This window comes from Moschus berezovskii, chromosome 2, assembly GCF_049115385.1.
Source record: "Moschus berezovskii isolate FMDL1 chromosome 2, NW_MosBer_1.0, whole genome shotgun sequence".
NCBI classification, from domain to species: domain Eukaryota; kingdom Metazoa; phylum Chordata; class Mammalia; order Artiodactyla; family Moschidae; genus Moschus; species Moschus berezovskii.
The window spans coordinates 93,527,033-93,539,956 of record NC_142461.1 but is presented as its reverse complement, the minus strand read 5'-3'; the positions used below and the strand labels follow the sequence as shown (position 1 = coordinate 93,539,956).

At 34.8% G+C, this 12,924-nt stretch overlaps 1 protein-coding gene across 4 annotated transcripts in view; it reads right to left on the bottom strand.

The window, feature by feature from the left end:
• RIF1 (replication timing regulatory factor 1) overlaps window positions 1-12,924 on the bottom strand; it is a 64,128-nt gene that overhangs the window by 20,699 nt on the left and 30,505 nt on the right. For all 4 annotated transcript variants that reach the window (XM_055398688.2, XM_055398689.2, XM_088829418.1 and 1 more), the window contains exons 21-27: window positions 9,028-9,127; window positions 6,639-6,903; window positions 5,006-5,048; window positions 3,919-4,121; window positions 3,277-3,376; window positions 2,051-2,170; window positions 899-1,050 (exon numbers count right to left, since the gene is read on the bottom strand). In XM_055398688.2, the coding sequence (XP_055254663.2) occupies window positions 899-1,050; window positions 2,051-2,170; window positions 3,277-3,376; window positions 3,919-4,121; window positions 5,006-5,048; window positions 6,639-6,903; window positions 9,028-9,127 (983 nt within the window). The remainder of the gene's footprint in view (window positions 1-898; window positions 1,051-2,050; window positions 2,171-3,276; window positions 3,377-3,918; window positions 4,122-5,005; window positions 5,049-6,638; window positions 6,904-9,027; window positions 9,128-12,924) is intronic.

Below are 12,924 nucleotides of genomic sequence, written 5' to 3'. Positions count from 1 at the left end.
CTTTAATATTGTGTCTAGTAAGTCTCTCAATCGTGTCTGACTCTGCATCCACATGAACTGTAGCCCGCCAGACTCCTCTGTCCATGGAATTCTCCATGTAAGAATACTGGAATGGATAGCCATTTCCTTCTGCAGGGGATCTTTCTGACTCAAGGATCAAACCTAGACTGAACCTAGATCTGCATTGCAGGCAGATTCTTTACTGCTTGAGCAATCAGGGAAGCCCCTTGAGAGTGCCCTGAATAGCAAGGAGATCAAACTACTCAATCCTAAAGGAAATCAACCCTGAATATTCACTGGAAGGACTAATGCTGAAGCTGAAACTCCAATACTTTGGTCACCTGATGCAAACAGCAGACTCATTGGAAATGACCCTGATGCTGGGAAAGATTGAGGGCAGGAGAAACAGGGGGCAACAGAAGATGAGATGGATGGATGGTATCAATGACACAATGGACATGAGTTGGAGCAAACTTGGGGAGATAGTGAAGGACACAGAAGCCTGGCGTGCTGCAGTCTATGGGGTTGCAAAGAGTCAGACATGAGTTAGCCACTAAACAACTTCAATATTTGATATTCTTACAATTAAGCTTACAATTCTACATCTAGTCACCTTTTAAGAACAATATAAAATCAAGTCTTAGATGCCTATTTCCCAGATTTTCCATGAAACCATTTCCCTGATCTTCCAAGACCTTACTAAAGGGATTCCGTTTAGGAACATCTGGTGCATTTCAAAACAGCCTGTCACACTATTAAATGTAGCTACGTACAATCTTTTTGACATTTAAAATACAGTACAATATACCAGTATCTTAGTTCTAAACTCAAAATTATGTTTGCTGCTGAAATCTAAATGTAAATAGAGAACTCAATTCAAGATAAAAGTACTACAAACCTCTTTGTTTTGAGTACTTCTTTTTGGTGTTCAGTTAGTATTCTTTCCTTTGTTTCTTTTCCTTCTGGAGGTATAAACACAAAGTCAGTAGACTTTTCTTCTTCCAAAGGCATTTCACTCTTTGCTTTTAGAGTTGAAGACTCTAGTTTCAACTGGAAATTGAAACAGTAAATGCACACTTTGCGTTTCTAAATTATTTTCCAATACATCAATCAATCTCTCTTTGGCACTCTGATAATGGTTTTTGATGATGACTAGGAAGTTTGAAGTTCAAATCTATAGGATATTCCTGGATAATTATAATTAGTACGATGTCCCTAGCTTTCTTTTCATTCTGCCTGTATTAAATACTTAAAAAATAAAATTACACCTCTTTAAAAGGTAGGCAAATGTGTGCTTACCAGGGAAGCATGGGCAAATTTGTTTTTCAGCCCAGCATGCAGAAATCAAGTGGTTTGGCAGGAAAAAAGTATATTTGTGATTTCAAGTTGAAGCACAAACTACTCAAGTAAAAGTTGCCAAAATCATATGCCTGACATACTAATACTGGTACCCAATGTCACGTTTACAAAATTTCAGCACAGCTGTTTCCATTTTACTTTATAATGCTACAAGACTGTGTCAAAGTTATTCTTTAAAAATATTTTTCTTTCATTTTTCCAAGTCCATGGTCTCAAGATTCTAGAATAACCCCTTTACTGGAAGTCCTAGAAGAGAGACTATCTGAAACTTGGTTAATTTGCCACTAGCTACTAGATATCTAGTTTTATATATGAGGTTATGACAATTGTCTTATGTAGGCATTCTCTTTCTAGTCAATAACGGAAGCTCTAAAATATTCTCCTTTCATCCTACCTAAGTTATTCAAATCTAGTTTCATTCTGTCTGAAGAGGGTTACTGCCTGGAGTAATTACACTAAATAAACACTCAGTATTATGTAGATTTAACTTTACTAAGAAGTAATCATCTCCCAAAGTGTCAAGATTTCCATACCATCTTAGGAGTGCTTCAAGGCCAAACTATATTTCCCTACAATCTCATCTTTTATTTAGTTTTCAACAGCTTTTTCTTCCGGTTAGAAGTCATATGTTCTCAAGTTGGTATATATTTTAATCTTAAGAGTTCTATAAATATACTTTGGAAAAACATACTTTAGCTGGTGGTTTCATACGGTCTTTTGTACCCTTTGTTTGTGCCAAAAAAGAATCTCTTTTTCCACTTGATTTTCTTTCCATGCCACTTATCTTCATATTTAATTGTGAATTTTCTGTCTGTTTTATAAAAATAAAACAATTTCATTATGTGCAAATGTTTTTTATTTATTCTTTTCACATTGGTAATTACAGTGTAATCAATATTCGTTTCAAATTTGAGTATTCAAATCTACTAGATCATGTCAAAGAAAACAAAGTCATTGTCTAATACAGTAACAGCAAATACATTTGGTGTCTCCAACTTACACAGCATTAGTTTTGCATCATTTAATTTTATAAATTCTAAAATAAGCTATACCAAATAAATATTCTAAAAACAAATTACTGGACTCAAATATCCCACTTATTACAGGAAACTTTTCTAACAGAAAAACACAAACCATAACACTTGAAACATACATGACAGAAAATACTATCAGGCCCTCCTAACAAAATATATGGCTTTTTCGAGCCATATTTCACTGAATGAGTTTCAAAAAGTCTAGATAATTTTCTGATGAGAATTTTAATTTTATCCAAAACAAGAGTACTCAGCTATAACGTTTTCTCTTACAGGTTCTAAACAAATAGCTAGATTCATTTGTTGTTTAATAGGAACAAAGTGTCTAAGAGTGTTCTACCTGATGAGCATATAGTACTTTTATCTTTACTCCTTAATCTTTATAGTCATCTAGTATTATTAACCACAGTTAACGTTGTTCCAAATGCAAAATGTGGTATCAATGATGTGTTTCTCTAACAGAAGGAATGAGATTCAACGGAAAGAAATGAGAAAATGGAGTGTACTTGGGAATAGTAACTAGAATTCCTAGTTTATATAAAGCAACATTTAACCATATCTTAATAATTGTGATCTTTGTAAAACAATACATGAGGTATCAGTTTTTTAAAATAAAAGATCACTAATAAATAAGAATCGGGTATTATTTACATGAGAATCTATGGTGAAATTTACTGCCTTTTAATTTTTAAGTTTTCTAGGCCACACAACTAACTGTATGCAAAACTCCTATGTTGTGGAACTCTTCTGTTCAGGTTTTACTTGTTTTATCACTTCAATAAAACAGTCTTAAGCTTCTGTCCTTTTTAAAATTACAATGATATCCAATAAATGGCTGAAACATCATATAAAAGTAAACAAAAACATCCCCCCCCCAACTTACTGTATCTGAATATGGTCCACTGGATTCCTCCATAATTTCAACATTTTCCAAACCAGGCAATAAAAGCAGAGATTTTTGTTTGGCTTGTTTTAGTATTGGCCTTCATAAATAAATAAATATACTTTGAAATAAGTAGTACTGATGGCACATTAACAAGAACAGTTCAATTACAATTTTAAAGTGATAAAACACATCCAGCTTAAGACTGTTTCTTACACTACATACATAAAACCGGGAGAAATGTACAGACAATATTAGAATTTTTCACTAAACTCTTCAGTTTCTGAATTTTATTCTTTAAAAACTTCTCAAGCTTTCCCAATTTTTACCATAAAATTGCAAACAAGAGCAGACTGTTACATTAAGTACATGTCAGCTAGATTTAACAGCCATCAGCATCCTGTCCCTTGTTGGAGACTCCTTTTGTTAAGCATTATTTGAAACTGCTTTTTGTTTCTAAAACTAAGTTTATTCTAAAGACCAAAGGGTCAAATAATTTTAATAATTACCATGTACTCCAAATAAGAATATTTTAACCAGGAAATCCTCTACAGTGACTCTACATAAGGATTTATGTTAAAACCAAAATGTCAATTTACATAATCAGAAGAGTGACTATATAAAGTTTTATTATTAGCATACTTTAACTCCTCAGGATAAATCAACATCGTCACTTTAGCAAATGTGGCATTCCAGAACTGAGCACTTTGTTTTCTTATCTGTTTATTCTTGTGTGAAAATATTATGCATAATAATGGCGAGATCTGTTCAAGAAGTTCACTGTCATAAGTTCCAGTGTAGCTGACATGTAGACAAGCAATAATTTCTCCTAGCAGCTTTTCTAACTAGGAAAAAGAAAAAGTTCATTAGGGTAATAGTTAGAAATGTTACTTTTCAAAGAGAAAAAATAAAAGCACAAAGCATACTAAACAACTCACAGAGCATGTTATCATTTAAATTTTTAAAACTCAAATGACTTTAAATAATTTTTACTGAGTTCTGGCTGTGCTTTGTCTTTGTTGCTGCACAGGCTTTCTCTAGTTGCACAGAATGGGTGGGGGCTACTCTTTAGTTGTGGTGCTTGGGCTTCTCGTTGGGGTGACTTCTCCTGTTAGCATGAGCTCTAGGGCACACAGGCTTCAGCTGCTGCAGCACATAGGCTCAGTAGTTGCAGCTCCAGGGCTCTAGAGCACTGGCTCAGTAGCTGTGGCATGCAGACTTATTTGCTCTGCAGGATGCAGGATCTTCCCAGATAAGGGATAGAACCCATGTCTTCTGCATTGGCAGGCAGATTTTTTACCACTGAGCCACCTGGAAGTCCTCAAATGGCTTTTTACAAGCTCTCATCACCTTCAATATATAATACTCTTTATAAACAGACAAGAACTTACTTTACTTATAGAACAGCTTGAATTCAAGCTTATTTTCCATTAACAGAAGAAATTTGTTTTCACATAAATTACGAGAGCAATGTTGCCTAACCTTGGAGCCAATTACCTTCACACATAAAAGAATGAGACAGGAGTAGTTGAATTACATGAATTTAAGGCAAAATTATTAAATCATGAATGATCCTTGGATTATACCCATTTCATATCAAAAGTTCATTAAAATTAAAGCATAATGATATCCCTTTAAAACAATCAGCAGAGTTATATTGAAGGGAAACATTTAAATTCTAAAATTTTTCTTCATGAAAGTATGTTTTATGAACAATGTCTATTTGTACCTTGTTGTTCATACAACTATACACTTTAGGAACTTCATCAAACCTAGAAGAAAAACAAAAGAGTACCATTTATATTTTAGAACATTAAACCTAAAAACATTGTAACACAGCTAAAAACTGAGACGTGTAGTGATAAAAAGGTGCCCAAAGACTTAACAAAAAATGTCACACTGTAAACATTAAACATGAAACAAACCTGTCTTTTAACACAGGAGTTAAAGAAAAACATCTGGAACAGACCTCAAGGTATTATTACTAGTCACTTGTTTCTATGCTTTTTTTTAAAAGCATATTTTTGATGAAGTTTAAGGACTAAAAACGGAGAAGGCAATGGCAAGCCACTCCAGTACTCTTGCCTAGAAAATCTCATGTACAGAGTAGCCTGGTGGGCTACAGTCCGTGGGGTTGCTACTAGTCGGACAAGACTGAGCGACTTCACTTTCACTTTTCACTTTCACACACTGGAGAAGGAAATGGCAACCCACTCCAGTGTTCTTGCCAGGAGAATCCCAGGGATGGCGGAGCCTGGTGGGCTGCCATCTATGGGATCACACAGAGTTGGACACGACTGAAATGACTTAGCAGAAGGACTAAAAAAGAGTTGCAAAAACTTAATGAATTTGAAGTTTAATGGAACTTCTGTTCCTAAAGCTTCCTCTGTGTTCTGTATTATGACTGAACCACATAAGCTCACTATAAAGAACACTGATGAATTCTCTCAAAATGCTTCTTTAAACTACGTTAGCTGGGATTTTTTCACGGTTTTTCTCTTATATACTGCTTGCTTTGGTTCAAATGCAAAAGGTAATATAAAACAACACAAACTTCTGGACAGTAACTCAGAAATTTAAATGCACATACTTTTTGAACGAACAATTTCATTTTAGGGCCCTGTTCTGTAGGAATAGTGGCAAATGATTTATGTACAAATATACTGAACTGTGATACAGTTAGTTATGAGAGAAAAGACTAGAAAGCGTCCAACAGGAAATTGGGTAAAGTGTCATGGAGTCCTGTGCAGACATTAAAAACGAGATACTTAGGTTAAGTGAATATCATATACTTAATTGCTAAGTAGTATGTCAAGTCATATACGTTATATATGTAACATGTAAGCTTTTTGTATTAACAATTTTGTAAAGAGATGTACTAAAGTAAAAAGAATGTTGGATTAAGAATGAAAAATAAAGGGACTTCCCAATTTCTACCTCATATTTTATTATTTGAGCTATCTTTTTAACAAAAGCATAGTTTCATATATTATCCATTCCAATAAACTTTAAAGATTAAGATCTTTGTTGTTAAACAAAGCTGATATAACAACAAAAGTTTGCTGCTGCTAAGTCGCTTCAATCGTGTCCGACTCTGTGCGACCCCAGAGACGGAAGCCCACCAGGCTCCCCCGTCCCTGGGATTCTCCAGGCAAGAACACTGGAGTGGGTTGCCATTTCCTTCTCCAATGTGTGAAAGTGAAAAGTGAAAGTGAAGTCGCTCAGTCATGTCTGACTCGTAGCAACCCCATGGACTGCAGCCTACCAGGCTCCTCCGTCCATCGGATTTTCTAGGCAAGAGTACTGACCCATATCTAGTTATATATGTTTAAGTCTAAGAGCTATTAAGGCAAAATACTTACTTTGAATTCTCATAAAATAATGCCAGAGGTTTTGTTAAAGCTGCAAATATTTTCCGGATCATAGAAGGCAGAGAAATACGTCCAAGTACATTGGAAAGAATGCTGGTGATTGAGTTGCCAATAGTGAGGAGAGTATCAGAATGTACTTCCTTGAGGCTCAGCGTGTGAAAAGAATGGATCACTCTCACAATAAGTTTAAATAAAGAGGCCAACTTCCCTAAAGGTTCCTTCTTCTTTTTGGACCAATCTGAAGGTCTCTGTGGTGCTAAGAGAAAATTAAACATTAACAGCTTTTAGAATTAGTGGTAATGAAAGCAAACTAATGTAATTAAGTGAAACAATATGATCCACTACTTGGGGAAACAGTGTTTTAAGCAAGCATCATCAATGGTGAAAAACTCATGAATCAAAGTATGCTGAGTAACAAGATATTTACGAAGTCTCAAAGTACTTGCCACAAAACAAGTGTTTCCTAATGAATTTTATAGCGTAAAACTGATAGATATGATCTTAATCAAATAGTAAACATTAACATCAATAGTAGGACAAACTGACTTATATGCCTGTTGATATAACGCACTGATAAAAAAATATTGATAAACCCCAATTGAGAAACCTTCAAAATCTAACCTTGCCTTTACTTCACTTCTAATGGTCATGAAAGATAAGACTTGGGAAATATTTTAGATCAAAGACTTGTCTTACAAGTGCTATGAAATGTTCTAGGAAATAAAGAGTAGAAAAGGGGGTGGGGGTGAAAATAAGACAAAAGAATCAACTGATAACTGAGGAATCCTAGTAAAAAATACTTAGTGTCTGTGTTTAATTTTTGCAACGTTTCTCTAATACAAATATTACAAAGTAAAAGTGATCAAAAACTCTTACAGTGATCCTGATGCATATTTATGAATAATAACAATTTTATTTCAACTATCTGTAAATTTTGTTTCCTCTCAGCTTGTGCTGGCAGTTTTTAGATATTTCCCCTAGTTGCAATAAATTTAAACAGCCAGGAACACCTCTTGCAAGACAAGGATGGAAAACAAAAAACATTTCTAATTCTGGGGTTATAGATCATGGATAGAAATGATATTCAGTTAATTCTAATTTTTCAGAAGTTAACAAAACATGTAAACTTTCAACAAGGGATGCTTTGATAAAGCATCTATGCTTTATCAAACTTCAGGGGCTTAAAAAATATATTCTGATATCATTTGGTATAGAACCTTTCTACAGCTCAGGTATTTAGAGAATTTTAATTTTCCTGACAAAGAGGTAATCAGATTAAGTATTTTCAGTCTGAAAGGGGACTAACACAAAAGAAAAAAATCTATTTTGGTGACTTGAGGCTGGGATGCTTTAATTACCAGACAAGTTTCTCTACATTACTATAAAAACAAAACACCAAAAAAAAAAAAAAGGAACCAAAAACCACCCCCACCCCAAAAAAACCCTGCAAATATTTTATGTTCTGGAAATCTTTACGCTAATTCAAAGAAATATCTTATTAAAGGAAAATTGAGTATGTTCCCACTCTTTAAACAGGAAAAGTAACCTTTAAACAAAATATTTTTCATTACTAGAAGGTTCTTTTCTATTCAGTATGCTCATATATAATCACTGGTAGAAAATATATAATTTCAAAGAACCAATTAGTACATTAAAACAGCTATTACAATATAATTTAGAATTTATCAAGGCATATAGTTGTGAAAATAAGACTTATTAAGATTTCAATGTCTTTTCCACTGAGTCAACTCGTCGCATGAGGTGGCCAAAGTATTGCAGTTTCAGCTTTAGCATCAGTCCTTCCAATGAACACCCAGGATTGATCTCCCTTAGAATGGACTGCATGGGGTCGCGGAGAGTCGGACACGACTGAGCGACTGAACTGAACTGAAGATTTCAATTGCAGAATTTTATACAGTAAAAACTGTTACACTTTTAGAATCATTTTACATTTCCTGTAAAACCATAACCAATTAACCACTGCCATGATTTTCTAAGCAATTTAACATCAATTCAATGATTATTTTAGATAAGGCTATCAAATAAGAACATTTTAACTAAGTTCAAGCTTTTTGCCCAGATAATCCCTTGTAACCAGATGGAGTAAGTAAAATCATCTGTATTACTAGACAATCTCTAAATAGGACAAAATTGTTTCTGCATCATAAAAAGGAGTTATACATTGCAGGGGTGGGTGAGAGAGCCACATGGAGAGAGGGAAAGAGAGCAAGCATGTGAACTAGCAGAATAACATGGTTGTTAACATATAATATTAAAAGTAGGATTTTAAAATGAGGTGGGAAAAGCTATTAGGATTTGCCCTGATACAGTTCAGACAGCCTTGCTTATGAAATACTGAATGAACAAATAAAATACTTACATTTAGTTTTGGGTTGATATTTAATATTATATGGTGAAAAGTCGATGCAATCAACCATTACAGTAATAATATGAGTGATCCTATCCAAGAACAATAAATTCTGGAAAAGAACAGCTAGGTATTACATTACAATCTTTTAACTAATGGCATGGTTTATAAAACTTGTAAGCATGAATAAAAAATATATAACACTTTAACTCCCACGTATGACATATAGTAACACACACCATAGCTTATGCCATTTAAGATACATTAACTATATGTGTGTGTGTTAGTCCTTAGTAGTGTTCAACTCTTTGTGACCCCACGGACTGCAGCCTGCCAGGCTTCTCCACCCATGGAATTCCTCAGGCAGGAACACTTCAGTGGATTGCCATTTCCTTCTCCAATTAACTATATGGTTATGACTATTTCTCAGTTGTCTGCTGTGTGCCAAGTACTCAATACTATACCTTTCTTTCCCTCAATACTGAAGTGGAAGTGTTCACTAAACCCAGAAAAACCAAACATAAAAAAGTTGCTAAGCTCCCTGATATTCTTTCCATCTCCCTCCTCAGATCCAAATGAAACAAAGGAAATCCCAGTACCACCAATCAATAACATCTCAAAACAAAACAAAAAAACCCAGTGAGCTTTCATAGAAGAAACTGAGTAACAAGACACAGGGAGGGTTCTGAGAAAAAGATCTGATCGTTATTAGAAAAACCATATGGGTAAAAGACTACTGAAATTAAAGTTCTATACATTTGCCCTTCCTTTATTTTCCAATACTGTTCACTTGTCTAATTCACTGGACTAATTCACAGGTCTGCCAAAGACAACCTTCCCCAGTGGATGTTAAGAACCAAGAAAGGGAAGGGAGAGCCCTCCTCGCCTGTTAACCTATGAATACCACATGGAAGGTTCAGTCCGAATGACAATCTACACACCCATACAGAAAAAATATTAAAGATCTAGATGCTTCCATCTTGATCACAATTGTAAGGCAAAGCTTCCTTATAACTACAATTGGCTATCAAAGCCAGATAAACAGGAATTCTCTCTTGGGTTAGGAAACACATTCCAGCTAATAATATCGCTCAATATTAGCCTTTATTGTCAAATATGAAGAAGGTGTGTTAAACACCAACAGAACTAATCAACAAGGAAAGAGGTAATAACAGAAACAGAAGAAAATACCCTCAAAGGTAAGAGGAAATCATATTCACTTAAAAACATTACATGTAAAAATAAAATTATAAAACACTTCAGCATTTAAACCGAAAGATAGACACAGAAATTTCAAGCTCCCAGAAAGCAGGACCAGAAATAAAGTCAAACAGAGATACAGAGAAAGAAGAGACACAGATGATGACACCTGAAGGCCTCAGCACCTTTCCCTCAGATGGAAGGCACAGCTCCTTAAATTGAAAGGATCTACCAAGTACTTAAAAGAACAATTTTAAAAGATGCCTCAAGACACAACCTTGGTTAAATATCTAAATTCCAAAGGCAAAAAGAAAACTTAAACTAAAACTAAAGTTAAACAACAGGTTGATAATAACAAAGTGAGTATCAAATGATGAATTTGCAACAGCAGCAGTAACAAGTCTTAGATTTGTATTTTGTAGAAAACGAAAAACTTTACAGAAAAGGGAACAAATGAGCCTATCTTTAACTTCAGGGCTGTAATAAAAAATTTTCAGGAACCTAAAATTTGTAACTAATTGGTTACATATTTGACAAGATGTTATTAGTCACATAATGTTTACCATTTCTACAATATAAAAATTGGACAATGAGCAACTCCAATCTCACAAATGAAGGTGTCTGCAAAAAATCTTAAAACACTAATCTACAATGTCTTAAAAGAATTTCACTGTGACCAAGAAGAGAATCTCAAGGACACAAAATCTGTTTAACATACAGAAATGTATATTAACAAGAGATTTCATATATGCCAGTAGTAACCAAGTACAGGCAAGGAAGAGACCATTTATACTAGCTGAAAAACTATAAACCCCCCCAAATCAAGCAAGCTAGGTTAAGTTTAGAACTAAAAAAATATTTCTGAACAGAAAAACTCAACGTTATAAAGATATAAATTATTATCCAAATTAATCTCTGAATGTAATATAAGCAATCAATGCCAAGCAAAACCTCAACAGTGTATTTTATAAAATTTAGGAAGATTCTAAATTTCTTCAGAAGAGAACAAAATGTAAGTCCATCCAAGACAAGAATTTAAAAGCAAAAATCAAGGGTCAAGCTTTTCCCTAAAAATCACAAAAACATTCAACAAGTTCACTGTCTCTATGGCCAGTAACAGCACATTTTTAAAGCCACTCTGACAAATACTGTGGTATCAAAATTCCATAATCATAACTGACACATAACTATCTCTACTCTTCTCAGCAGGGTAACCACTATCAAGGACTAGAAATCTTTTCAAATAAAAAAAAAATGCTGCTTCAGAGTAATAAATAAAACTCAACTGGGAAGAACACCGTATTCATATATATATGTGCATATAAATATGTAACTTATTGGTTTATTCTAGAATGATACATATCAAACTGCTGACAGCAGTTATTCTTTTTATAGCGTAAGGGAAAGGCGTGAATAGGAACCTACATTTTTAAGACCACAAACTTCCAAAGCACAGACTTTAAAAAGCTAATAGGTATATTAAAGACCTAAATGTAAGACCAGAAACTATAAAACTCATAGAGGAAAACATAGGCAGAACACTGAAAGACATAAATCACAACAAGATCCTATGACCCACCTCCCAAAGTAATGGAAATAAAAACAAAAACAAACAAGTAAGACCTAATTAAACTTAAAAGCTTTTGCACAGGAAACTATAAACAAGGTGAAAAGACAACACTCAGAATGGGTGAAAATAATAGCAAATAAAACAACTGACAAAGAATTTCCAAAGTATACAGCCAGCTCATACAACTCAACAACAGAAAAACCCAACCAAAAAGTGGGAAAAAGACCTAAACAGACATTTCTCCAAAGAAAACATATGGATGGCTAATAAACACATGAAAAGATCCTCAACACTGCTCATTATTAGAGAAATGAAAATCAAAACTACAATGAGGTATCACCTCACATGAGTCAATGGCCATCACCAAAAACTCCACAAACAATAAATGCTGGAGAAGTGTAGTGAAAAGGGAAGCTTCTTACACTGTTGGCGGGAATGGAAACTGATAGTCACTATGGAAGACAATATGGAGACTCCTTAAAAAACTAGGAATAAAACCATCATTACGACCCAGCAAATCCACTACTAGTCATATACCCTGAGGAAACCAAAACTGAAAAAGACACATCTACCCCAACGTTGTGAGAACTGAACTATAAAGCAAGTTGAGCGCCGAAGATTTGACACTCTTGAACTGTGGTGCTGGAGAAGACTCTTGAGAGTCCCTTGGACTGCAAGGAGATCCAACCAGTCCATCCTAAGGGAAATCAGGCCTGAATATTCATTGGAAGGACTGATGCTGAAGCTGAAACTCCAATACTTGGCCACCTAATGCAAACAACTGACTCATCTGAAGAGACCCTGATGCTGGGAAAGATTGAAGGCGGAAGGAGAAGGGGACGACAGAGGATGAGATGGTTGGATGGCATCACCAACTCAATGGACATGAGTTTGGATAAACTCCAGGAGTTGGTGATGGACAGGGTGGCCTGGTATGCTGAAGTCCATGGGGTCGCAAAGAGTCAGACACGACTGAGACTGAACTAAACCCCAATGTTTACTGTAGCACTATTTACATTAGCTAATACAAAGAAGCAAACTAGATGTCCATAGACAGATCAATGGATAAAGAAGCTGTGGTACATACTATTTCTCATCTGCACATGCAACATCCTCCAGGATAGGCCACATCCTGGACC